The 27,962-nt window shown below is 44.0% G+C and overlaps 1 protein-coding gene across 5 annotated transcripts in view; it reads right to left on the bottom strand.

The window, feature by feature from the left end:
• CHD2 (chromodomain helicase DNA binding protein 2) overlaps positions 1–27,962 on the bottom strand; it is a 108,135-nt gene that overhangs the window by 76,399 nt on the left and 3,774 nt on the right. For 4 of the 5 annotated variants that reach the window (XM_038746241.1, XM_038746240.1, XM_038746242.1 and 1 more), the window contains exons 3-6: positions 6,078–6,309; positions 3,372–3,458; positions 2,663–2,724; positions 1,054–1,206 (exon numbers count right to left, since the gene is read on the bottom strand). In XM_038746241.1, the coding sequence (XP_038602169.1) occupies positions 1,054–1,206; positions 2,663–2,724; positions 3,372–3,458; positions 6,078–6,309 (534 nt within the window). The remainder of the gene's footprint in view (positions 1–1,053; positions 1,207–2,662; positions 2,725–3,371; positions 3,459–6,077; positions 6,310–27,962) is intronic. The other variant, XM_038746243.1, reaches the window with a different exon arrangement.

Raw genomic sequence — 27,962 nt, forward strand, 5'->3', positions numbered from 1 at the left:
ATTAGTATAGTGCTCTACACACAGTAGGAGCTCAATAAGTTAATTTATTCTCCTTGCTGTAGTGGCACTGTCTCACCCTCCTCCTCCTCCTCCTCTGGTGATGCTGCTGAGCTTGTCTTGACCAGAACTCAGGGTTGAGCCAGAGGCCACTCTCACCCCTGGTCCCAATGCCAGCCCCACTGCCAATGTGGGTGACTCCTTTTGTGCCACTGCCATCATCATTAAGCTGCAGCGGCGCTGAGGACGGGCCAGCTACTGCGGCCCTCGCTTCAGCAGGTCCAACTCAGCGGGCCCGACTGAGGCCTCTATTCAGTACTCTGATGACAGCAGCAGGAGGGCAGGCCTGCTTGTAGGGAAGGGTGTGATGGCTCTGGATGACTCATCTTCAAGGGTGACAGAAGCCTTCTGTTCAGTGCCCATAATGCAGTGAGAACAATCAGAACCCCACTGGTCCCAAGGCCAGACCAAGGACCGCACCCCGCCAGCAGGGGCAAGGGGTTGAGCCACCATCTTGGCTCAACCTCTGGTTCCTTCCCAGACCACAGAGGTCGGGGGCTGAGGGGGCAGCCTAGCTCCTGCTGCCTGTCCAAAATGCCGTAAGGGTACCTCCTTCGCCCCCATGGAGTTGATAACTCTGCTGTGAGGAGATGGAGGGGAAGCAAGCAGCATTATCTATACTTGACAGGTGGGAAAACTGACTCCCTGAGAGGATTTAAATGCCTCGCTCCAAGTCTTTGTGCAGAACCAGGACTAGAACCCAGATTTCCTGACTCCAAACCTGGCACTCTTTTCACAAGGTCCAGGCAGCTATCTAGAGAAGAAAATACCTTTTAAGTCATTTAGTCCCTAACACAAGGGTGTGTCCATTGTTAAATTCCCATTGCTGCTAATATGTTCCTCACTTAGCAAGAATTCCATCACTTCATTCTGGATTGTAATTAACCCCTCTGGAGCTGCTGCTCCACGGCACATGGCAAGAGCCAGCCAGCCTTCAAGAAGGACCCTAGGATGTTCCTGTCATGTTCAGAAGCCCAGTCAGCGGGGAGCCCTCACCTCCTAAGTATGGGTCGCCTGGCTTTGACTTTTTTTTGTTCCGGTTCACTTTCTGCACTGGTGCCTTGATCCTGTTCGTCGTCGTCTTCCTCCTCCTCTTCCTCCTCCTCCTCCCCATCTTCTTCCTCTGAAGCTTCCCTCTTCCACTTTTCCCTAGGGTGCAAAACAAAAGAATTATACTGTCACCTTGAAGGGAGATGGCTGACAGAGCCAAGGCAACTGGACAAACCTGACATTTCTAGCTGCAGTACCTTGGGCCTGAGATAAGATCCAACAGGAAAAACGGAAACGCTCTCTAAAGTTTGGTGTTACGAGGAAATTGTCCCGGGCCTTCTTATAGTTCAGTGGCTTCCTAGATTTCATTACCTTATCTTCATGCTTACTGATGCAGAATATTTAACAATGCTGACATTCTCAACTTGCATTTTGAAGAGTAAGGTCCTCATATTAAATTCCTCATTTTCTATGCTGAAAATCCTGCAACTACTGCCTCCATATTCAGTGATTCTCTACAAAAGTACCAAGTCATGGCATCTCAATATCTTTGGTTTGGGAAAGTCCTTGGGAAAACTAGGATTTAATTAAAATTTTGCTTAGAGACCTCCCTTACTCTGTGAGCCTTTTTTTTAACACCTCTGAATATTCTATGGAACTCAAAAATAAAGATTTAAAGTTGCACATATGTAACTGGAACTCGAACTGGGCTGGCCAATTCTGAATGCTTCAAGGTCTTCTAATCCTCACATATCGAGAAGAATGTGTTGAAAAGAGAAAAGTTAACATTTGGATGAATTGTGAAACTTGTGATTGAAAATATAGATTTCTTTAAAGACTTTAATAATTTCACAAAATAAACTAAATGGATTATTTTACTAAATAAATGAAGGTAATTGGGATTTTGTGATCCCAAAGAAAAGCCAAGGAACCATTTGTGGGATCTATTCCCAAAACATTACGGTAGCTGATTGGCATATAAGGGAAGTCTTAAGTGAACTCTTCTATTAGACTGATCACCCAGTGTGGTCATTTTCTTTCTGCCACATGAATGAAGCCCAAAGGAGTGGAAGATGGGAAGAAAAGAAATATCTGAGTTTTTAAACCCATTCGCTTTGCCTTTCAGGGTTCAGCTGCAGATAAAAAGCGTGTTCACTCTTGTTATTAAATGCTTCTGAAAAAGCATGTTCACTCTTGTTATTAAATGCTTCCGAAAATGGGCTAAAACTTAAATCAAACTTTGCTGAAACTCAGCTTTTGTTTTCATAGAAAAGGAGCAGAAGAAATACTTCAAGGTTTGCCAATTTCAGTCCAAGCCCCTCTGGGGAGGTTCCTCAGGGTCAAAATTGCTGCTGAGGGCTTGAAGAGAAAGATCAGCCACAAGGATGAGTGAATGCATGATGCGGGACAGAGGCTGATGAGTTTATTCAGGAGGGAAAGGAGCAGGCCCTGGCTGGGAGTCGGGGATGGGGAAAGGAGGGAGGGATACTAGAAGAAGCCTGCCATATCATTAAATATGGCCCTAAAAGCTAGTGATCATCATAAAATAAAAAGTCCTCTGCAGCAAAAAGTTTGAGAACTCAAGGGATAAGCAATCTCCCCCATGAAGACTTACTGTTTCTTCAGTAGCCTCTGGCCTCTTCTTTTTGGGCTTCCACTCTCAGACCCGCTACTTGCCTTTAATTTGAAAAAACAATCAAGTTATTTTATTTTAATCAACCGGCAGCCTGGATGATTGAGCCTATTCAACACAAGAGTCCCTCGTCTGCAGGCAATCTACAAAACCTATAGTGCATAGGGATGATGTTGCTTCTTCCCAGCTCTCCCCTTTCTTCCTTTTTCCTAAAATTGACAGCTATTAATGTCATTTATGAAACCTCTACAGTGGCAGATAGCAAATGTATTGCAACTGTTTCCTGAGTTTGGAGGATTAAGGAGGATTTCTCCCAATCTAAAGCCTCTATGCCACTGAGGAGATACACTGTTCCAGTGTTTCTGGAAAGTTCCTTTTTTTTTCCCCCCTCTATACTCATTTCTGCCAAAGTCATATTCACTTCACCAACCCTGCCTGCCTCCTCACTGGCCGCATAACTGGCAGACAAGAATATGCAAATGGCCTTGCATAAGCCACTAGGACTACAATCCATTCCTCTGCCCTGAGGTCTCAGGACCTGGGCTCATCCATCATTCCTAAAGGGGCACGGGGCAGGGAAGGAGGATCTACCATCAACTTTAACTTGAAAGGACAGATCAGATCAGAAGTGGGCTTCAGGGTGGGGGTTTGTTGCTAGAGATTCCCTCAGCCTTTTTCTTGGTTTTCTTACCTCTTCTTTTATATTAAAACGAGAGGGCTCTTGTCGACTTCGGTTTGACCTCCTCACCCCATAAACATCAGGATACTCTTCCCACATCTGCAAAATAAACAGACCATCGGAGGGCCTGCTTCACCCCCACCATCAACCACTGTTATTTTAGGAAAATTAAATAATGGACTCGATGCCGAGGAGACTGGCTTTCTGTTTGCTTGGTTTCGTTGGCTGTATGATTTGTTGGCTTCTGTGTTATAATTAGGTAATATTTTCAAGAAGACTTGGGGTGGGTGGGGGATGGGGGAGGGGGAGCCCTGAGCAAGACCTTTGTTGTATCACTATGTATTTTAAGACCAATAAGATCCCCCCTCTTCCCCTAGAGTCACTTTCCTTCCCTAAATAGCAAAACAATCATGAATAGCTTTTAGATTATGGTTTGCCTGAATACCTCTAAACTAGCCATTTGTAGTTCAGTAACAATCACAGAAAAAAAATTGCTTCTACTTTGACAAACATGGCAATTACTGAGCCAAGGACTATTTTGTGATTCCCTGATCACTCTGCAAAAGGGCTTTCTTTTTTTCTAACTCACTTTCATTCTTAATGAATCTGCTTCCAAACTGCTCATTAACTCTCACCGTTCTATTCCTTTTCAATAACTTGGAGCTCTAGTACCACAACACACATCTTTAGAGACACAAACCTGAGAAGTGGGATTCGGGGAAAAATAGCCACAGAATACCAATTCCTGCATGTGTGCACACTAACACTCTGATAATCATGTACGCAATAGGAATTTCAAGGTCATAAGGACTGGTGGCACAAGAGGCCAAATCAGGGGTCTAATAGCAATTTTTCCTCCCCACAAATAGAAGATGTTAAAAGAAACAATCCCCATCATTAGGTCTGGAAAGCTCCCTTGGTCAGAGCAGCAAGGAACTTTAGCAGCAAAATACTAGCTCTTCCTTTCAGCCAGGAGGGGGCGCCCAAGCGACGAGGCACCTGCCCTTTTTGACATTGTTCTGGCTCCATCCTGACTTTTGCTAGGTAGCTTTTCTGCAGGATACTGAATTTCAGTATCCCTAAAACAAACAAGCTTCTCAGAGGACAAAGAAATAAGCTTCTTGTGGTTCCTAAAACAGAACATGGATGTTGTTATCTTCCTCCATGAATTTCGTCGTCGTACCCCTCTAAAGAGATTTCCCTAAAACCTGAGTGAAAACATCAGAGCCCTTGCCACAATTGGCTAAGAACTATTAATGGGCTGCTGGACATTTACGGAAACATCTTCAGTCACAAACTTTGAAAGATTTAGGTCTTGGTTACTTTGTCCTGGTGGAGGGAGCAACCAGGTGCAGCCTTCTCAACAAACTAGCTGTAACATAAATTAGATTTTCAAATGACACTGTAGGAGGAAAAATTCTGACTAGTTCCTCATTCTCCCCATTCTTGCTATTGGTCCACTTTAATAAGCCTTCATTTCATTCTAGGTTTCTTTGTTGAAGTAGCCACATTCTCTAATTAACCCCACCCTGAATTGCCTGGGTGAGGGGAAATTACCTATCTGGAAACTGCCAACCACTTCCTTTTTAAGTAAAATTTAAACTGAAAAGAAATTAGCACTGTAACCCTGGTTACACACAGCTCACCTTCAGGAACATTCTGTCAGGAAAAATAAATGAATTTCTGTCAAGGCAATCATTGCAGACGTGTATTTGGGTAAAATACTGTGAAGAGTTTGCTCGGTTTTACTTCTTAGATTTATTCAATCCTCTATTTTAAAATGAATTCTCTGCCACCTTCTTGGCTATGGTCTTTTTCTGCACACAGCAGACAATGCGTAGCAATACCCATATCCACGGTCCCAATCGACAAACTGACTGAGAACAGGCCCATAAAAGGCTTGGATGGGTTTGGATCACCACCCTTCACTCGGGGACCTGAAGAGTTCCAACAGCAGGAGCTCTTCTGGACTTGTTTGGTAGTGGCCTCTCAATACATACTCAGTATCACCCTGGAAGCAAGTCCTGGCCTTCCTTTGTTCCAAGGCCTCCAGCTCCAGCAGGGCTCAGCTACGCTCTCCAGAGGGATTGGGGGAGAAATCTTGAGAGCTGTTAAGTCCGAGTGGTGCTGTCACACACGTGCAATCATCTCAGTGGGCATTAAAATTGTGAACCCCATGTGGGACAGGGGCTCTGTTCAACCTGATTAGCTTGTATCTACCCCAGTGCTTAGTACAGCACCTGGTGTATCGTAAGTGCTTAACAAATACCACAATTATTATTATTATTATTAATTTGCCCCTGCAGCCCGTTGGGACTACTGCACAAGGGTGGGATGCCAATTTGTGGGTAAGGTGGGGTGGGGGATAGAGTGTTGGCTTTTGAGACCCAGGCAATGTGAGAGAAGGCTAGGCTGGGCCACGCTAAAAAGTGTTGGAACATGTGATGATGCCCTATCATGGGTACAACACTAGAGGAATGGGCTATTCACAACCTGTTTAATGCCCCAAATCCTTCATCACCCAGTTAATCCCTTCCCGCCACCTGTAACTTGGTTGTTCAGGCAATTTAATGTTTTACACTTGTTGACTGATAGGTTTAAATAACAGCCAGCTAAGAATCAGAGGCAAGGCGACCATTTTCTGTCCAGGGAAAAATTTGGTTCTGACACTGCCTCTAACACCAAACTTGCCTTTGACGCATCGGAAAACAGAAATACCTTTTTAACATCAGCTATTCGCTCCTTCTTAGAGGCCGGCTTTTCTTTGGCTTCTGGTGGGGTCTGCTGGGATTTGGAACCGGTGGATTCGCTTTCCGACTCAGAAGGGCTCTCTGAAGATTCGGAGCTGCTGTTCGACTCGCTGCCATGACCACTGCCTGGTTCGCTGCCCTGTTCGCTTTCAGACTGGCTGGCCGAGTCGGAGCCAGATGCGTCTTCCGATGCTGAATGACTTATTGTTCAAAAAAATAAAGAAGTAAAATTAAGTATGCCTTATATAGACCAGGTAAAAGAAGACCTTCAATTTCGGTAGCAGAAGAATACTTTGTGTTTACTTTGCCCTTTTGTTTTAGTCATGTAAAATGCCCCAAATTCTCAACTATTGTTAATTCTCAATAATTAAGTGCTCTCCTGAGTGCTTAACATGGTGCTCTGCAGGCAGTAGGCACTCAATAATTGTTTGAACAATCCACACAAACCCCCCATTCTACAGACAAAATGGGGTACACAAAAAAGTGGACCTAATCAGTCAAATAATAATAATGATGGCGTTTATTAAACGCTTACTATGCGCAAAGCACTGTTCTAAGTGCTGGGGAGGTTACAAGGTGATCAGGTTGTCCCACAGGGGGCTCACAGTCTTAATCCCCATTTTACAGATGAGGTCACTAAGGCACAGAGAAGTTAAGTGATTTACCCAAAGTCACACAGCTGACAAGTGGTGGAGCCCGAATTTGAACCCATGCCCTCTGACTCCAAAGCCTGTGCTCTTTCCACTAAGCCACGCTACAAGGTGTCAGAAACATGGCCCAGAAACTCTCCCTCAATTGGTCGAATGTGTATTTTGCAAGACTACCCCATTTCATCACCACCGTCATCATCAGTATTAACTTGGTGCTTGACTATGTCCAGAGCACTGCATTATGGAGTAGGGAAGAGACAAAAAAAGTAAAGGACTCACAAGGGTGATGGTATTAAGGGCTTACCATATATTGGAGTAGATGAGATCATCAGATAATAATAATAATAATTGTGGTTTTTATTAAGCATGTACTGTTCTAAGCACTGGGGTAGATACAAGCTAATCGGGATGGACACAGTCCCTGCCCTACATAAGGCTCACAATCTTAGTCCCCATTTTACAGATGAGGGAACTGAAGCACAGAGACGTTAAGTAAGTGGCCCAAGGTCACACAGCAGACAAGTGGGGAGCCGGGATTAGAACTCGGGTCCGTCTGACTCCCAAGCCTGGGCTCTATCCACTAGACCACGCTGCTTCTCTGCAAGCTCAGATAGATTACTTTCATGAACGCTGTTGGCACCTATGTCAGTCCTCATGGAACATATCTACTGAGTCTATTGTACTCTCCCAAGCAGAGTCCCTAGCAGGCATGGGGCTCATAGGACTAGATCTCCTGATTTTCCTGTCCTTTGCTCTTAGAATCGGATCTAGCCACCTCCTTGTCCCTGAGAAACTTACAATCTCATGTGGGAGACAAAAGAACATATATTGTTAAATATATGTAAGTACAATAATATCAGCAGAGATATACATGATAAAATCCAAAACAAGAAGTCAACAACATATATAAGTACACATGACCAGAATACTGGAGGATTAAATCCAAGTATTTCTCTTGGATGTGACTTTTAGGAAAGCTTTAAAGATGGGGAGAATGGGCAGAATTTGGTTGGAGGGAGGTAGGATGTGGACGATAGGCTTAAGACAGAGGAGAACCGGGTTTGCTCGGAGAACACAAAAAAGAGTTGAGGGGCATCAGGAGAAGGAAGCAGATCAAATCAGCAGCATTTTAGTGCCCGTGTGCACCAAGCATTCTACTAAGCTCTGGAGAGGGCAATAGTAGATAATTCTTGTCCTTTCAATCTACTAGTTATCTAATAGATAGCTAAGAGGAGCTGGTGGGAGCTTTGAAGCCAACGGCTAGAAATTTTGCAGCTTAGAAACTACAAGCCATTTAGCATGACAGACTCATGACTTGTGACAATCTCTTTGTGTTGTTTTTTTTTTTAAAAAGGGGCCATTTTTAATCCTGAGAGCACAGAATAACTTGAGATCCATCAATAATGCTATTTATTGAGTTACTTTTGTGTGCAGAACAGTGTACTAAGCACTCGGGGGATGTTCCTTCTCTCCTGCCAAAGACATGAGCATGGCTTTCCAGTAGGCAAAGTAACTCAGGAAACCCATAAGGATGAAGTAATGTTTGTATACACAAGTTCACCTTCACACTTCAAAACACCTCTGCAGATGGTGAGGCTCACCAAGAGATGAACATATGTGCTACATGTTACAGCACGTGTGGCTGTAAAGGTCACAGTTCAACCCTACACAGAGGCTCTCATTTGTGTTATATTTGTTTGCAGAGACTAGCCTGTTGCTGTCTCCAAAGCACATTTACTTTCTATTTAAACCTAACATCTCGGGGGTAAATTAGATATGGAAATCAATAACTCTGCATAGGAACTAAAATGTTATGACTAATTAAACTCTTCTGAACACTGCACTCCCATTCAGTTGTTCTTCAGTTCAAAGATGAGGTTTCTGACACAGTGAGTCTGCAACTATGAGGATAGGTGTGAGGGAATCATCATCAATGGTATTTGAGTGCTTATTGTGTGCAGAGCACTGGACTAAGCACTTGGGAGAGTATAAGTCGGTAGACATGCTCCCTGCCCCCAATGAGCTTACAATCTAGAGTCTAGGTTACAGTCAAACGCTCCTGCACATTTTGGCCATGAAAATATCAACTCTTCTGGTCTCATCACTTGGGTGTACATCGAGACACTATGTTTAAGAGAGGAAAGATAGGTCCTGCACCGAGGTGCATAAACCTGACTTCTTTTTTGCTGATAATGATCATTTTAGCCTCAGCATGTCAGGTACAACAGAGTAGTTCCTCCCTGGCAAATAACATTGGCTAATGTTTATCTGCAGCACGCACAGACATCATAAATAATAATAAATGATCATTTAAGTTAGTAAACCCCTAGAGAAAACTGGGCGAGGGGCAGGGGGGAGAGAGAGGAAGGGAAAAGGTAATGGTCTTTCTTCAAGGTTCTAGCAAATCCACTGCTTAAAGTCAATCTATGATTGACAGTGATCATGTCCAGAATTCACTCTGGACCTTAAGGGTCCTTTAAGAGATCAACTGGTCCAGCCCCTGCTTTCGAGCGTTTGAATAAGTGTATCAACCTGGCATAAGAGGAAGACTTTGCTTCTAAGTTTTCGAGGGCTGGAAATGCCACAAACTCCCTTGGTAGCCAATTCCACGGTTTGATCACCCGTACAAACCAAGTCCAATCCTCTCTGGCTTTAATTTCAACCCCCACTTCCTCTGGGGTGGCCCTCGGTGGTTGTGGAGAACAGCTGGTGAGAGCCTCCTCTCTGCAAAATCCGCAAATGCCTTGGAAGACAAGTCACCACTTTTACCCTTTCTTCTCTAGGGTAAAGAATTCCCAGCCCTGAAGCTTTTCTGGGAGCACTGATCTTGGCCCTTTATTTTATTGGATTGTGCAGTTCGGGGATGGCCATCTGGTAGGCCACCAGACAAATGTTTCCAAAAGGGAACGTGCTACGATCCCCTCCCATTTGTTCCTTTTCCCCAGGCAAGGGAGCACTCCTGATGCTAGAACAGAACTAAATTCAGAAATCTGGCATTGCTTCCACTGCAAAAGAGCCACACCATGCATCTCCATCCCCTCATCCAGCAAACACTTAAGGAATCCTTGCCTGTCTCTAGCAGTCTGAAGTAGCAGGGCGCCCATACAATACCCCAGCCCTAAGGAGTTTGCCTTACTCTAATGTGCTTGTTAAATTAACTTGATGTTACTTTACACTCTTTACTTTCTACCCAATTGTTCTCTATTTAAGCAGGAATGTTGTCTCAGGTGGTTAGTAGGGCCCAAGGATTTCAGAATTAAGACACCTGGATTCTACTTCCTCAAAAAAACCCCACAAAAAACAAAAAACCCCACACAGTTTGGTCTTCAGTTTCCTACAAAGCTAAACCAGGAAGTTAAATAAAAGAAATTTGTAAGTACTTAATAATCCTGAAATACAATACTTCTGTCCTAATTCAAACTTGGAACTGGCAAGTAAATTCTAAATAATCGGGACAATTGTTCTAGCAACATGTGTGAACCTACAGGAACAAGGAAGAAACTTCCCCCATATTAAATGAAACTGGAAAGCCTCATTCACGTATGCTTACATCCCTCCTTTTAATAATGATCAGAAGTTTCCATATTGGAATGTGAAAGCAAATCCAACATAACAGATCCTTAAAGGAAAAAGGGGAGGGATTTAGGAGTGGTCAGAAAGGAAACTTTCACCTAGTTATTTAACACACTTTGCTTCCTCAGGGAACTTTCCCAGTATACTGCTGCAGCTACAAATTGAATCACAGCTTTAAGTGGCAAAGCCTAGCTCTCACTCGTCTCTCATTCTACCTTTCTTAAAAATGGAAAAAAAACCCTGTAACGTATATTTGTTTTCTTAATAGTAGAAAATTACTGTAGTTTAAAATTCCATCAGGGATCAACTGTCAAGAAATGAAATGCCTTTTTAAAGTAGAGGGAGTAACAACCTCACAAAATCCTACTCTATAGAAGCTTGTGTCTTCTGTTTCAGCTAAGGAAGTGATCAGGGAAGAGGTGAGGGGACAGATAGAGCTTTGCATTTGGCACTTTATCACTTTGCCGGACAAATGCTGACGACTACAGCCATAACCCTGAACTTAGAATATTAGATTATTGAACTTAGATGTTGTTTTATTAAAGGGAGGGAGATCACAGTTCAGTTGTTTGTGGGAGGGGCAACTGGTTTTATTTTTCCACTTTCCAAGCTGATTGCGTTTGAAATGGTATTCAGGGTGGGACCGGAATCTTTTCAACACCTGAAATCAACTGCCAGTAAGTCTCCTCCCAAAAAAACGGGCTTTGGAGGCTGCTCTCTAGTTGATTGATTGTGTGCTTCCAGCCTCGAGTGATCCATCCGTTTGGAGTAAAACTGTTTTTGAGGCTGCGTCCTTCAGAGTAGCTGCCAGAGGGCAGCACTGAAGCATGTCAAGAAAGAAACCAGAAATGTCTGGTTGTCCGGGGCTAGCAGGCAAACTTCCAGGCGCCATTTTACAACACTTGGCTCCTCCTCACCTCCTCCATCTTACAATTCCACCCCTGAGAAACGCAGTTTCAGAACACTGCAAAAAAAAAATGGGAGAGTTTTTCCTGTTCTTTTTTTCTAAAAGCTCTTTGTGTCAGGGAGTCTCACCCTCTACAATACCTGGCTAGGTGCCATTCAAATGAAATTTCTAGCAAATCTGCACATCCCATCTAGCCAGTCTTTAAACCATTTCGCACAAGTTGACAGAGTGGAATAAGTAAAAAAAAAAAAAAAGGGCACAGCTTTCGGTACAAATATTGTGCTCTCAAGTTTTAAAGTTAACCAGGTAGCTCAGGAAGCAGTGTGGCCTAGTGAAAGCAGGGGTCAGGAGACATAGGTTCTAGTTCCAGCTCCATCATTTGCCTGCTGTATGACCTTGGGCAAGTCCCTTAACTTCTCTGTATTTTAGTTTCCACAAATCTAAAATGGGGATTAACTACCACCAGCTCACTCTGAGAGACTCATGTGTGACAAGGACAGTGTAACTAATTATATTATAGGTGACTATTCCAATGATTAGTACAGTTCTCTTGACTCACAGTAAGTGCTTAATTAAGCAGTGGAGAAGTAGTGTGGCCTAATGGGTAGAACAAGGGCCTGGGTTCTAATCCCAGCTCTGCCACTTGTCTGCTGTGTGACCTTGGACACAACACTTCTCTGTGCCTCAGCTTCCTCATCTGTAAAATGGGGATGAAGTCTGTGAGCCTTAAGGTGGGGCAGGGACTGTGTCCAAACCTGATTTTCTTGTATCTACCCCAGCACTTAGTACAGCACCTGGCACATAGTAAGTGCTTAACAAATGCCATAAACAATAGTTATTTTATTCCCACTTTGCAGAGAAGCAGCGTGGCTCAATGGAAAGAACCCGGGCTTTGGAGTCAGAGGTCATGGGTTCAAATCCCAGCTCCGCCAATTGTCAGCTGTGTGACTTTGGGCAAGTCACTTAACTTCTCTGGGCCTCAGTTCCCTCATCTGTAAAAAAATGAGGATTAAGACTGTGAGCCCCCGTGGGGCAACCAGATCACTTTCTAACCTTCCCAGCGCGTAGAACAGTGCTTTGCACATAGTAAGCACTTAATAAATGCCATCATTATTATTATTATTATGAGGAAACTCGAGGCCAAGAGAAGTGAAGTAACTTGCTCAAGGTCACCCAGCAGGCCACAAAGTAGTAGAGCCAGGCTGAGAACCAAAGGTCTACTGGTTTAAAGGTCCATTCTTTCCACTAGCACGTGTTGCTTTATAAAGTACCGAGTGCAGTTCGGAATTTGATTTGTGTGGAATTTGAGAGAATTCCAGAAAAACATGTGGAAGAAAAGGGGGGGAGGAGGAGGGGAGCCAAGGGGGTATGGAGTGGGATTTTACATGAGAAAAAAGGGACAGAGAAAGAGAAAGTTGAGTAGTTTCACTGAATTCCCAATACAGCCAATTCTCACATAACTGAGCTAGTAGGGGGAGAGGGAAAAATCTCAAACCACATATTTGCCATTACATAACTTTTCCACCACGCCCAATCTTTTAAACAAGCTAGACTTGCAGTGTCTCATTTGAGTTTTAATCTCTTTGTCCTTTTATAGTCCACACACTAGATGGTGGTCCCTGAAAAATCATGGGTGGGGCAGCTTTATATGAATAAAAAGTTTTATGGAGGGGCTATTCCCAGCTATGCTCGACAGGGAACAAAAAGAAAGCAGGCCTAAACTGCTCAGAAAGATGTGAATTGAATACAGTTCGGAAACTTCTGATCCTGCAGGTTGCTAGGCACCGGAACAGCTTCCCCAGGAGACTATGAAATCTCCTTCTCCGGAGATCTTTAACAATAGGGCAATCATTTGTTTAAGAAGCGACTGATGCATGCCTGAGGACAAGTGGGACAACATTCCCCCGAGGCCTCTTCCTATCCTTTGATCGCATTATTTCAAAGTCGCCTTACAAGGAATTCAAGTTATTTCTCACTCCAATCTGCCGCAAAAGGTCCTTGGGCCCTAAATAGGGCCAGTGCTAACAGGCTTCCCCATAAATTGGAATCAAAGCCTTAGGATTTGCTTTTTGGGCAGACTCCAGCAATTGCTCTAGAAACCCAGGAAGTAAGAAAACTGAGCTTTTCTAGGCGTCCTAATGTGGTCTCCAGAAGTTCCCTAGCCAAGGCACCTTTGATAGTGGACTTCAACAAGCCCAAGAGGGGTGGGAGGGCAGGGTCATCCACTTTTCCACCCATTTACTTCGCTTCATAAACATCTAGGACCAGTAAGAGCTCTCTTAACCATGCATAGTTTAAGGCCAGCTCTGAGCCCCTAAAGAACAGGCTATCTATAGAAGCAGTGACCTAATGGATACAGCATGGACCTGGGAGAAACTGGGTTTTAATCCCAGCATCGCCACTTGTGGGCTGTGTGACTTTGGGCAGGTCACTTCATCTATGTGTGCTTGTTTCCTTATCTGTCACATGGTGATTACGATTGTGACCCCATATGGGATAGGGATTGTGTCCAACCTGATTAGCTTGTATCTACCTCAGCGCTTAGTACAGTACTTAGCACAGAGTAGGACACACACACACAAAAAAAAGCTATGGTTCTCAAATGTGGCCATCAACCACAAAAACAAAAGTCCCTGATTCCTTCCAGTCCCCGTGGGGTTTGAGACAGCAATGAAACTGTCCCGATTGATCCTGTCGCCTGGTTATATGCTCCCCGTGGAGCCGTTACCTGTTCGAGCCCATCTCCCAGTCCAGTTCGATCCCAGCTGCTTACAAACCCTCACCGCTTCCACACCTGGGAGACCACCTCCTCCTTCCAGGCGGGAGAGGGCAGGGATAATAATAATAATAATAGTATTTTTTAAGCGCTTACAATGTGCCAGACACTGAACTAAGCACTGGGGTGGATACGAGGAAACCGGGTGGGATACAGTCCCTGTCCCTCACAGGGCTCACAATCTTAATCCCCATTTTACAGATTAAGTAACTGAGGCCCAGAGAAGTGAAGTGACTTGCCCAAGGCCACACAGACAAGTGGTGGAGCTGGAATTAGAACACACAAACTTCTGACTCCCAGGCCCGTGGTCATGGCATGGTCTACGTTTTGCAACTGCCCATCCAGCTATAGGGCCTCTAATTTCTTATCAGTTAGACGGGTACTAGAAAAAATGTCTCATCTTTATGATACACCCTTTCCCCTAAATCTTAGCCACCTCTGCTGTATAGTACTCTCCCAAGCACTTAGTACAGGGCCCTGCAAACGATAAGCACTTAAATACCACTAAAAATACCCATCGTATTTGCTGTGCGCTTACTATGTATCAGACACACTATTAAGCACTGGGGTAGACACAAAATAATCAGGTTGGACACAGTCCATTTCCCACATGAGGCTCACAGTCAATCTCCATTTTACAGATGAGATAATTGAGGCACAGAAAAGTTAAGTGCCTTGCCCAAACAAGTGGCAGGGTCATACAGCAAACAAGTGGCAGAGCCAGGATTAAAAAGCAAATCCTTGTGGCTCCCAGGCTGGTGCTCTATCCACTAGGCCACACTGCTTCTCTTGACTTACCTGCTCCCTTCCCACCTCCTCAAAAAGCATTCTTCACAGAGGTCGATAAATCAGTCATATTTATTGAGCACTTACTCTGTGCAGATCACTGTAATAGGCACTTAGGAGGCTACAATAAAACAGAGTTGGTAGACAAAGTTCCTGCCCACAAACAGCCAAAGTCTAGAGGGTTCTCTTCTCTTCCTACTTATATTAGAGATGCTTTGCTCTTTCACAAATTCTAGTGACTTTCAAGCCCTTCCATTTACAAACACTTAACAGCAGGTGCAGCTGCAGTAGCCTGGTTTTAAGTTCAGGGAGGGTCAAAACATTTTTGTGGTGATCCCAGCAAACCTTTTTTCAAAACTACTGTTTTAGTACTAGTAATATGGAATTATATTGCAATTTCTACCAAAACAACAATAATAATTATGGTATTTGTTAAGGGCTTACTATGTGTCAAGCACTGTTCTAAGCGCTGGGGTAAATACAAGGTAATCAGGCTGTCCCACGTGGGGCTCTGAGTCTTAGTCTTTGTGGCTCCGCCACATGTCTGCTGTGTGACCTTGGGCAAGTCACAGCTTCTCTGAGCCTGTTACCTCATCTGTAAAATGGGGATTAAGACTGTGAGCCCTACGTGGGACTAGTTGATCACCTGTATCCCCTGCAGGGCTTAGAACAGTGCTTTGCACATAGTAAGCGCTTAACAAATGCCATCATTATTATTATTATTATTTTACAGATGAGCTAACAGAGAAGTTAAGTGGCTTGCCCAGGGTCACACAGCAGACAAATGTTAGAGCCAGTATTAGAACCCACAACCTGACGCTCTTTCCACTAAGCCATGCTACCCCTTCCTCTCCAAACTGATACCACATTAATGCCAGCACCTATTCTAACCCGCCTTGATTACTGAATCAGCCTCCTCGCTGACTTCCCTGCCTCCTGTCTCTTTCCACTTCAGTCCATACTCCATTCTGCTGCCTGAATTACTTTCCTTCAAAAACGTTCAGACCATGTTTCACCACTCCTCAAGGAACACCCCAGTGGTTGCCCATCCATCTCCGCATGAAACAAAAATTCCTCACCATTGGCTTTAAAGCATTTAATCACCTTGCCCTCTCCTACCTCACCTCGTTGCTCTCCTACCACAACCCAACCCACACACTTCATTCCTCTGGTGCTAACATTCTCACTCACTGTACCTCGATCTCATTTATCTCGCTGCTGACCTCTTGCCCACATCCTACCTATGGCCTGGAACACCCTTCCTCCTCAGACAGAAAATTGCTCTCCCCAACTTCAAAGCCTTCTTGAAGGCATATCTCCTCCAGTAAATCTTCTCTGACTAAACCCTCCTCTCCTATCCTCCAACTCTTTTCTGTGTCACTCATACTTGCCCCCTCATTCACCCTCCCTCCCTTTCCCATGGCACATATGAATATATCTGTAAATATCTGGAATTTATCTATTTATCTGTATTAATGTCTGTCTCCCCCTCTAGACTGTGAGCTCCTTGTGGGCTGATGTGTCTGATGTTATACTATACTCTCCCAAGCACTGTGTACAGTATTTTGCACACACTAATCACAAATACAATTGAATGAACTGGCTTTTACTTTAAAGACTGGCTAGCAAGAGGAACTTATAAGGTTCATAAACACAGGGTTCAGAGTTGCAAGAGAACGAATGACTTGGACATTCAACAAAAAGACAAGAAGCAGTGTGGCCTAATGGATAGAGCAGGAGCTTGGGAGCCAGAGAATCTGGACTCTACTCCCAGCTTCGCCACTTATCTGCTGTGTGACCCTGAGCAAATCACTTAACTTTTCTGTGCCTCAGATACCTCATCTGTAAAGTGGGGATTTAAGACTGGGAGCCCCATGTGGGACATGGACTGTGTCCAACCTGATTAGTTTGTATCTACCCTAGCACTTAGTACAGTGCCTGACACATAGTAAATGCTCAAATACCACCAAAAAAATACAAATGTAGCTTCCATAAACATTAAATTTGACTTTACACATTCTGGTAGAAAGTACGAGTCCTAGAAAACGGGATCTACTTTGCAAAAATCTCTTAACTATCCTCTCTGGTTGGGAGAATATATAATAAGTGATTTTTTTTGTGACATGAGCAAAAGCCACATTCATTGAGTGCCTAATGTGTTTTATATACACAGTGATGGTGAATACCCAAGATGTGCCACTTTCCATGCCTGCATTCCTTAGTAAACTAAGTGCTAAGACTGATACCCATAAAGTGTCTGAAACTTCTTTTGTACAAGTGTGTCCCACAAGTCTAGACCCATTGGGAAAATTTAAAAAACACATGAACTACTTTACATTAATGATTTATTCACTATCATCTCAATCAGGATACCCAGACACCAGGTTGTATTTTTTTTTCCTGAACTCAATTAAATAGGAGAAATCTTTAACTTTAAGAATGCAATCTCTATTTTCCCTATGGGTCCCCACTTCTGAGTTAGTCTTTGTGAATCATTTTACTAATAATTTTTAAACCTAGGGCAAGTTTCACCTACCGTGCTCCAATTCTGCTCATCACTTCAGAGCGACCTCCTCCCTTACCCACAGATTTAGAAAGCAAGGGAAGAAGAGGTTGATGGTACCAAAACACTCCCACTCTCTCTGCCTCCCCCATGAACAGATGGAGTTCCTCCCACCGCTGCTATCCAAAGTTAACTGTCTTCCCACCTGGAAGACATATTCCAGCAATGTTTTGAACTCTCCTTTCATTAGAAATGCTTGTTAAAAGCTTAATGGCTTCGCATCCAACTGAGGGAAAACACCAAACTCCAATTTTACATCAGAAATTTCATTATATCATTCTGCTTTTTGCATATTACTGTCCTACTTAAAATGACATACATATAGTCTCGTAACTTCTACATTCATCCAAAAGTCATTCTAATAACTGGGTATGTGGGAAATGCTTCAAGCTCTAACAAGCCTCTGAAGCATTTACAATTAGATCCACTGTACCAATAAAAACAGAAGTGCTATCTAAGAATACATTACACTGGTTAGTATATTCAAAGAAGGAAGTGCATGGCCTGAATGACACAGATTCACCTACTATACACTATACTAGGCTCAAACCAAAAACACTCAGAGCCAAGAGATATAGGGTAACAAAACCCCTGTAAATATGATTTTTTGATAAAGTTAATATGTAAACTTCCATAACGAGCATTGAGTAGACTTGGAGAACTTGTTTTCTCCTAGGCTTCACCTACCATCTCCAAGCAATGATTCCCAAATCTGTATCTCCAACCCTGACCTCTTATTTCCTCTGCAGTCTCACATTTCCTCCTGCCTTCAGGACATCACTACATCATCAATCGTATTTATTGAGCGCTTACTGTGTGCAGAGCACTGTACTAAGCGCTTGGGAAGTACAAATGGGCAACATATGGAGACAGTCCCTACCCAACAGTGGGCTCACAGTCTAAAAGGGGGAGACAAAACCAAACATACTAACAAAATAAAATAAATAGAATAGATATGTACAAATAAAATAAATAGAGTAATAAATATGTACAAACATATATACATATATACAGGTGCTGTGGGGAAGGGAAGGAGGTAAGATGGGGGGATGGAGAGGGGGACGAGGGGGAGAGGAAGGAAGGGGCTCAGTCTGGGAAGGCCTCCTGGAGGACGTGAGCTCTCAGTAGGGCCTTGAAGGGAGGAAGAGAGCTAGCTTGGCGGATGGGCAGAGGGAGGGCATTCCAGGCCCGGAGGATGACGTGGGCCGGGGGTCGATGGCGGGACAGGCGAGAACGAGGTACAGTGAGGAGATTAGCGGTGGAGGAGCGGAGGGTGCGGGCTGGGCAGTAGAAGGAGAGAAGGGAGGTGAGGTAGGAGGGGGCGAGGTGATGGAGAGCCTTGAAGCCCAGGGTGAGGAGTTTCTGCCTGATGCGCAGATTGATCGGTAGCCACTGGAGATTTTTGAGGAGGGGAGTAACATGTCCAGAGCGTTTCTGGACAAAGATAATCCGGGCAGCAGCATGAAGTATGGATTGAAGTGGGGAGAGACACGAGGATGGGAGATCAGAGAGAAGGCTGATGCAGTAGTCCAGACGGGATAGGATGAGAGCTTGAATGAGCAGGGTAGTGGTATGGATGGAGAGGAAAGGGCAGATCTTGGCAATGTTGCGGAGCTGAGACCGGCAGGTTTTGGTGATGGCTTGGATGTGAGGGGTGAATGAGAGAGCGGAGTCGAGGATGACACCAAGGTTGCGGGCTTGTGAGACGGGAAGGATGGTAGTGCCGTCAACAGAGATGGGGAAGCCAGGGAGAGGGCAAGGTTTGGGAAGGAAGACAAGGAGTTCAGTCTTCGACATGTTGAGCTTTAGGTACTTCCATGCCTTCCCATCAACTCCAACTTTAACATGTCCAAAGCACAATTTTTCATCTTCCCACCCAAACCCTGCCTTCCCCACCGACTTTCTCATGCATGTAGACAGCACAGCCACACTCTCTGTCTTACAAGCCCATAACCTTGGCATTACCCTCAACTCATCTCTCTCACTCAATCCACATATCCTGATGGTTCAACATCCACAACATCGCTATAATCCATCTTTCCTCTCCATCCTAACTTCTACCATGTTAATGCAATCACACCCTATCCTGCCTTGACCAATGTATCAGCCTCGTTGCTGACCTCCCTGCCTATCTTTCGCCATTCCAATCCATACTTCACTCTGCTGTCTGAATCATTTTTCTACAAAAACGTTGTCCGTATTTCCCCACTCAAGAACCTCCAGCGACTGCCCAGAAACCTCCGCATCAAACTCCTCATCACTGATTTATAAGCTCTCAATCAGCATGCCCCCTTCTATCTTACTTCTCTGCTTTCCTACTAAAACCCAAGCTGGACACTTCACTTCTCTAATGCCAACCTGCCCACTGTACCTCACTCTTCGTCTATCTCACCACCGACCTCTTGCTCACATCCTGCCTCTGTCCTGGAATAAACTCCTTCCTGATATCTGACAGTTGATCACTCTCCCCACCTTCAAAGCCTTATTAAGGGAACATCTCGTCCAGAAGATGAGAAACAACATGACCTAGTGGATAGAACATGGGCTATTCTCTGCACTTCAGTTACCTCATCTGTAAAATGGGGATTAAGACTCAGGCCCATGTGGTACATGGACTGCATCTAATCTGATTAGCACCCCAGGGACTTGTGCCTGGCACAAAGCGATTGCTTAATACCACAAAAAAGTAAGGAGGCCTTCCCCAATGAAGCCCTTTATTTCCTCTCTCCCCCCCCCCCACCCTCCCACTTCTGTGTCTCCCTTGCACTTGAATTTGCACCTTTTATTCACACTCCCTCAGCCCCATGTCACTTATGTATATATCTGTAATTTATTTAAATTAATGTCTTTCTCCCCCTCAAAACTGCAAGCTCGTTGTGGGCAGGAAACGCATCTGCCAACTCTGTTATACTGTATTCTCCCAAGCGCTTCATACAGAGGTCTGTACACAGTAAGCACTCAAATAAAATTGTCTGATGCCTGCACACAGTAAGCACCCAATGAATAAAATTGTCTGATTGATTCTGATTCTGCATTATGCTATTGCAGGTTCTCTTTCAAGGAGGTTCCAAGAATTTTAGGCATCTAATCTGAAATTAGTACCCATTTAGTGCCTTCCAGTGCATAAGTTCCTTGTGAGCAACTTATATTTATATACTAGTACAGTGCCCTGCATACAGTAAGTCCTCAATAAATAATACTGATTGACTAACTGATTTAATGGACCAATGAAACTTGAATAAATATAAGCACTATGGTTAAAAACCTTTTTTTTATGGTATCTGTTAGGTGCCAGGCACGGTTTTAAACACTAGGGTAAATACAAGCAAATCAGGCTGGACAAAGTTCATGTCCACATGGGGCTCTCAGTCTTAATCCCCATTTTACAGATGAGGTAACAAGCACAGAGAAGTTAAGTGACTTCCCCAAGGTCATACAGCAAATAAATGGCAGAGCTGGGATTAGAACCCAGGTCCTTCTGACTCCAAGGCCAGTGCTCTTTCCATTAGAATACATTGCTTCTCATCCAGATGCAGCCTTGATTATCCAATTACCTTGTATCTACCCCAGGACTTTGTACAGTGCCTGGCACAATACCAATACCACAATCATTATTATTATTATTAGATCCAAGAGACAATCACTATTCCTCTCAGATTAGTATATGAGTTGGAAAATCAGGAAGGCAGGATGGCCTAAGGGAAAGAGTTCAGGACTAATCACTCCATCAATCAAGCAATGGGATTTACTGAGTACTTACTATGTGTGGAGTACTGTACTAAGTGCTTGGGAGAGTACAATACAACAGAATTAGGAGACATGTTCCCTGCCCACAATGGGCCTATGGTCTTGACGGGGAGACAGACATTAATATTAACTATTCATAATATATAATTCTAAGATGTGCACAGAAGTGCTGTGGGGCTGAGAGTGGAGATCTGGGCTCTGTCACTGGCATACTGTGCAACTTGGGCAGGTGACATAGCCTCTCTGGATTTCAGTGTTCTCATCTGTAAAACATGGATAAAATAGATCATGAGCTTCATGTGGGGCAGGGACTGTCTCACCTCAGAAACAGTTTGTTAATGGAAAAAACACAGGGCTGGGAGTCAGGAGAACTGGGTTCTAATGCCTGTTTCACCACTTGCCTGCCGTGTTACCCTGGACAAGTCACTGAATTTCTGGGCTTCAGTTTCCTCAATCTTAAAATGGGAATAGAAAATGTGCTGTTGCTACTTCTTAGCCTGGGAGCCCCATGAGGGTCAGGGACTGTATTTGATTATATCTACACCAGCCCTTAACATCACTGTTGACGGCACTACCATCCTTCCCGTCTCACAAGCCCGCAAACTTGGTATCATCCTTGACTCCGCTCTCTCATTCACCCCTCACATCCAAGCCGTCACCAAAACCTGCCGGTCTCAGCTCTGCAACATTGCCAAGATCCGCCCTTTCCTCTCCATCCAAATTGCTACCCTGCTCGTTCAAGCTCTCATCCTATCCCGTCTGGACTACTGCATCAGCCTTCTCTCTGATCTCCCATCCTCGTGTCTCTCCCCTCTTCAATCCATACTTCATGCTGCTGCCCAGATTGTCTTTGTCCAGAAACGCTCTGGGCATGTTATTCCCCTCCTCAAAAATCTCCAGTGGCTACCAATCAATCTGCGCATCAGGCAGAAACTCCTCACCCTCGGCTTCAAGGCTCTCCATCACCTCGCCCCCTGCTACCTCATCTCCCTTCTCTCCTTCCACAGCCCACCCCACACCCTCCGCTCCTCTGCCACTAATCTCCTCACTGTGCCTCGTTCTCGCCTGTCCTGCCATCGACCCCCGGCCCACGTCATCCCCGGGGCCAGGAATGCCCTCCCTCTGCCCATCCGCCAAGCTAGCGCTCTACCTCCCTTCAAGGCCCTACTGAGAGCTCACCTCCTCCAGGAGGCCTTCCCAGACTGAGCTCCTTCCTTCCTCTCCCCCTCGTCCCCCTCTCCATGCCCCCATCTTACCTCCTTCCCTTCCCCACAGCACCTGTATATATGTATATACATTTGTACATATTTATTACTCTGCTTATTTATTTATTTTACTTGTACATATCTATTCTATTTATTTTATTTTGTTAGTATGTTTGGTTTTGTTCTCTGTCTCCCCCTTCTAGACTGTGAGCCCACTGCTGGGTAGGGACTGTATATGTTGCCAACTTGTACTTCCCAAGCGCTTAGTGCAGTGCTCTGCACACAGTAAGCGCTCAATAAATACGATTGATTGATTGATTGATAGTGTTTGGCAGACAGTTAGCCCTTAAAACAACTGTAATGACCTTGTTTCTACCCCATCACTTAGCATAGGGGCATAAAAATGCCATTAAAAACAGAAAGGTGGGGTACCTCAGAGTTTAAATGCATGCATGGCTCCATGGAAAGAGCCTGGGCTTTGGAGTCAGAGGTCATGGGTTCAAATCCCAGCTCTGCCAATTATAAGCTGTGTGACTTTGGGCAAGTCACTTAACTTCTCTGGGCCTCAGTGACCTCATCTGTAAAATGGGGATTAAGACTGTGAGCCCCACATGGGACAACCTAATCACCTTGTACCCTCCCCAGTGCTTAGACCAGTGCTTTGCACATAGTAAGCGCTTAACAAATGCCATCATTATTATTATTAAATGCATCTGCAGTTGGACCAGGAAGTATGCTTTGTTAAATTTATGTATTACCTAACCACACATTTTTTAAAATAAGCAATCTCTTAATTCCCATGGGTTCAGATAAAACACCTGTTTGCTTTCACTTGGAATTTTAAGATTAACTTTTATATAAGGCAATAAATTTTTGTTAAGATTTTTTCAGTTGGATGTGGCAATAATTGCAAGGCAACCAATGCCTGCAATAAAATGCCACCTGCCAAAAAAGTACCAAATACCCAGGCCAGGACCCTTCCCCTAATCACTAGTGGTCATCTGATAGCCAGCTGTTCGGCACAGAGGAAGGAGAGAATTACACACTTCCCTCCCCATTACCTAGTTTTGCACTCTGCCTCCAGCTCCCTCATAATTCATTCATTCAATCGTATTTATTGAGCGCTTACTGTGTGCAGAGCACTGTACTAAGTGCTTGGGAAGTACAAGTTGGCAACATGTAGAGACAGTCCCTACCCAACAGCGGGTTCATTCATTCATTCAATCGCATTTATTGAGCGCTTACTGTGTGCAGAGCACTGTACTAAGCGCTTGGGAAGTACAAGATGGCAACATATAGAGACGGTCCCTACCCAACAGCGGGCTCACAGTCTAGAAGGGGGGAGACAGAGAACAAAACAAAACATATTAACAAAATAAAATAAATAGAATAAATATGTACAGAGTAATAAATATGTACAAACATTATGCAAATACATACATATTTACAGGTGCTGTAGGGAGGGGAAGGAGGTAAGTCGGGGGGATGGGGAGGGGGAGGTTATTGAGAAGCAGTGTGGCTCAGTGGAAAGAGCACAGGTTTTGGGGTCAGAGGTCATGGGTTCAAATGCTGGCTCCACCAACTGTCAGCTGTATGACTTTGGGCATGTCACAACTTCTGTGCCTCAGTTCCCTCATCTGTAAAATGGGGATGAAGATTGTGAGCCCCCCATGGGACAACCTCATCACCTTGTCACCTCCCCAGCGCTTAGAACAGTGCTTTGCACATAGTAAGCACTTAATAAATGCCATCATTATTATTATTATATGGCATTCCGTAAATGTTACTCTCCCTCCCCTCACTAAACTCTGGTCCACGGCTCAACAGCAACAGTAGTTCTTGAAGTGGAAGAGTGCCCGCTGGGGCCAAGAGATTCTGACCCAACAATCACCTTCAGTGTCTTGGTGGCAGTGTGGAAACCAAGCTGGCTGCCCCAGGTGGTGAGGGCTACTGCGGCACCGATGGAGCCCGACTGGCACACAGTCTTCTACGGCTCTTCAACGCAGCACATCACTTGGTCCGCAAATGGGTTTTGTACGTAAATCCGGTAGCCATGTGCTACCGACCTCTGCCTGGCTACTCCCCTGCTGTATCCACTATGAATGCAGGGCACTCCACATACCGCCGGTACTATGATCAACTCCTTTGCATACAGGTTCTCAGCTCGCATCTCCGCCTGACCGATGCTCACCTGTTGTTCAACTGGAGACTTCACACCACTATACTGTATTCTTCCAATAAAACGAAGTACTTCTACTATTAGAGCTATTCAGAAAACTCTCCAAATAAGTTTGTTCTAGCTTCTCTGAACTACTCAGAGTAACCAGGAAATTCAGAGTAATGACAGTTAAAAAAGGCTACATCTCAGCACCATGTTCAGCCTCATGGCATAATCCTGGACATCCATTCCAAAATTGTAAAAGTTGGGGGAGGAAGGCCATTGCAGAGCCCCCGTGATTATGATTGCCCCTTGCAACAGGTCAACAATTCCTCTAGGGTATAACTGGAAAGCAGCAATTGTAGGCACTAAACAGCAGGCAAAGGGAAGAACAGAATATCTGAAGGGCAAACCAGTCTTTTCTATTTATGCATCTCCTTCATAGGGAAAAATACTCAATAAGCAACAAATGCAGAAAAGGCTCCCTAGCACACAGAGCAGCATCACAGCAGATATCCGTAAGCTAACTAGTCATATAGGGGAATTCCGTTTTACTCAAAGTGATACAGAACACGGGAATTCCTACTCCGATAATGTGCAAAACTTAATGAGAATGTGGATTCCACTTAGCACATTAGCAAAAATCAGCAAGTACTGTTTCTGCTTTTATCCAAAGAGCTCGACAATGTGTTTCCTTTTAGGCTCTCGATTGTATTGGTGTAAGAAATAAACTGAGCGGTACTCTGGGCATAGGTTTCTTACTTCCTTTTAAGTTACTTCCTTTAGGCCACGTAGCAAAGAAACAACTAGAGAAAATTGTTTGAACTCAAATCCCTGAACTTCCAGTGTACAGGTTCATTTCGATAAATCTACGCAGTTAAAACGGCAAGGACTGGATTCCACTTCTGCTGACTTGACTTTAAAAGACAAAATGCAAACAACCTGGAACTCTCTCTTGAACTCAGTAGGTGGTCCTACTATTCAGGGATCAAAACATATTACATGAATAATACTGGTTTATAGTGGCTGTACTTTCTCTATAAACATTTGCTAGCAAATGCCTGCAGTCTGGAATTCTTTCCCAACATTATCATTTTGCTACACTTAAAATTGCCAGTAGTTGGTGCTCCTTAAAGAGTAAGTCCAAAGTAAGGCTTTCTTTTTCAAAAAGCTCACTTCATAAATGAAGCAATTTCTACTTCACTCAGTTTACTGAAAACGAAAAATATTATTATTAGAATACAATCAGTTCACATTAACTGAGGCTAATTACTTATACCTTTGGATGTGTTTAAAAAAAAAACCCAGCTCCAGTACAGGACAAACAAAAGTGAAGACCTAACTGTAAAACCTAAGAACCCTCTCTATATTTTCCCCTTTATAGTGACAAAAGCTGTAATAAAATTTGCAGTAATGTCTTCAAGCTTTATTTATTGCTCCAAATGCAGTGGCCAATTAAGTTAGCAGAAGATCAACCAGAAGTTTTCCCGGGTGTTGCCAGCATTACCTGGAATACAACAGCATGTTTAAACTCTGTCCTGAGATCTACCTCATTTCAAAATACTGTACAGTAAAACTCAATAATAATAATAATAATAGTACTAGTGCTGTTAAGCACTGTGTGACAAACACTCTGCTAAACTCTGGGGTATAAAACCATCAGAGCAGACACAGTAACTGTTCAGCATGGTGTGTGTGTGGGGGGGGGGGAGGGTTGTGAAGGAAAGGGGGATGTCACACACAATACCCTTCAGAATTCCTTTATACTGTGAACTAGTAATACTTCAACATCTACTATTCAGCAGCTTTATGTCTTGATTTTTTGCAGATGTGATGGATTTTGAATTATACAAGTCAGCATCGGCGAGCCAACCAACGTGCATTCTTTTACTTGCATCACTGATGTGCTTTTTGATATTAGGCAAATTACTTAATCTTTCCATTCCCCATTTCTTTTCTTGGAATTTGAGGGGAAGGAACAAAATAACAGAGTTTAATGAGCTTCCCTTTGGGGAATCAGCACTTGAAAAGCACATCTGACATCCGTGAATAATGAGAACTGATAGAGAACATCCTATTGCTTTTAATTTTTGGAGTAAACTGCGGGTAAAGAGAATCCAATCCTCAAATCATGTCCATAACATTATTTAGGATTGCAAAAATTAACCTGCGATTCAAGGTTGAAAGAGCGAAAACTATCGCTTCCTCCCCCCAGACGAGGTTGGTCACTTAAGCAGGAGGAATCCACAGGATGAAATTCAAGAGATTTTCCCAAAAACCTCAATCTCTTGTTACTATCTGTTCCTCCCAAGGTAAATGGCAGCAGCGTACAAGTTCAACTAAAATCGCCGGTCCGTCTGTCAGCTTCTTCTTCCATCCCGGAAGGCAGACCGTCCTCTCAAGTACTGTTCTCCCAGCTGGCTGGGCGAGCCAGCGAGCCGTAGCTGTAGTGCCAGGAGAGGGAGAGCCTTTGACAGGCAGCGAGCTAACGCTGACACGACTGGGAAGCAGGGCTCCGCTGCTGCTCCTCTTACAGAGCCTCCACCGTTGACCCTCCTGTTACCAAGTGAGCTCACAGCCAATCAGATTCCACAGCACACACAAGACGGCCTTTGAACTCCCCACCAGCAACTTCCTGCTGTTTTTAGAGTACACAGTGCAATGCAGTATGTCTGTCAGCTATGCGGCACAAAAGAACAGCCATTTTGTGACTGAAATGGACCTGCACCAAGATGCCACGAGTCTTTATATTTTTTTCTGCTCTGAATCCAGAGCAGATTCTTTTCCTTTTACTTGGCTTCTATGGCTCCCTCTGCACACCTATGCGTCGAGAGGAGGGTTCAAAGCGCACCCCTCATCGAAAAATTGTATTTTCTAAGAAACTACATAAAATGGCTGCCACAAACTGCATGTCTTATTCCACATTCTGCTGCATTATGCAATCCCTGAAGCCACAGCCTCTGGCAACTGTTAAACATTAGCTTCTTTATGAAAAGCAACTTTCCACCTAAAGGGTACTCTCAACAGGAAGGAGGGTCTGAAGCAAATACAAACCATTTTCATATTAGAGGACTAACAAACGATACTTTAAAATGAAGACCAGTCCCAACACTACCAAATACCCCTGAGAAATGCCTACTTTCCAAACCTACTCCCTTCTTCCACGTATCAGTCCGTGTCATTGTAAACTGAGCAAAAGTATCTCAAATCATTTAGGTAGAACCTTACTGCGCCAAGAGGTAGGTTTTTATTTAAAAACTCGGGAGCTACATCCAAATGCAATACCATTCTTAAAAATGCAGTCCCATATGGCCAAAATAGGTGCAGCATTTTAACCTGCACTTCAAAAGAAGTATTTATACACCCATTTACAAATCAGAATTGGATACTAAAACATCGTATAGAGTGAAATCGTAATTGCAGTGAAAAAATGGTAAGAGTGCACTTCTGAAATCAAAGTAACTTCCACAAGTGTCTGCCACAAATTT

Source organism: Tachyglossus aculeatus, chromosome 5, assembly GCF_015852505.1.
Source record: "Tachyglossus aculeatus isolate mTacAcu1 chromosome 5, mTacAcu1.pri, whole genome shotgun sequence".
Taxonomy (NCBI): domain Eukaryota; kingdom Metazoa; phylum Chordata; class Mammalia; order Monotremata; family Tachyglossidae; genus Tachyglossus; species Tachyglossus aculeatus.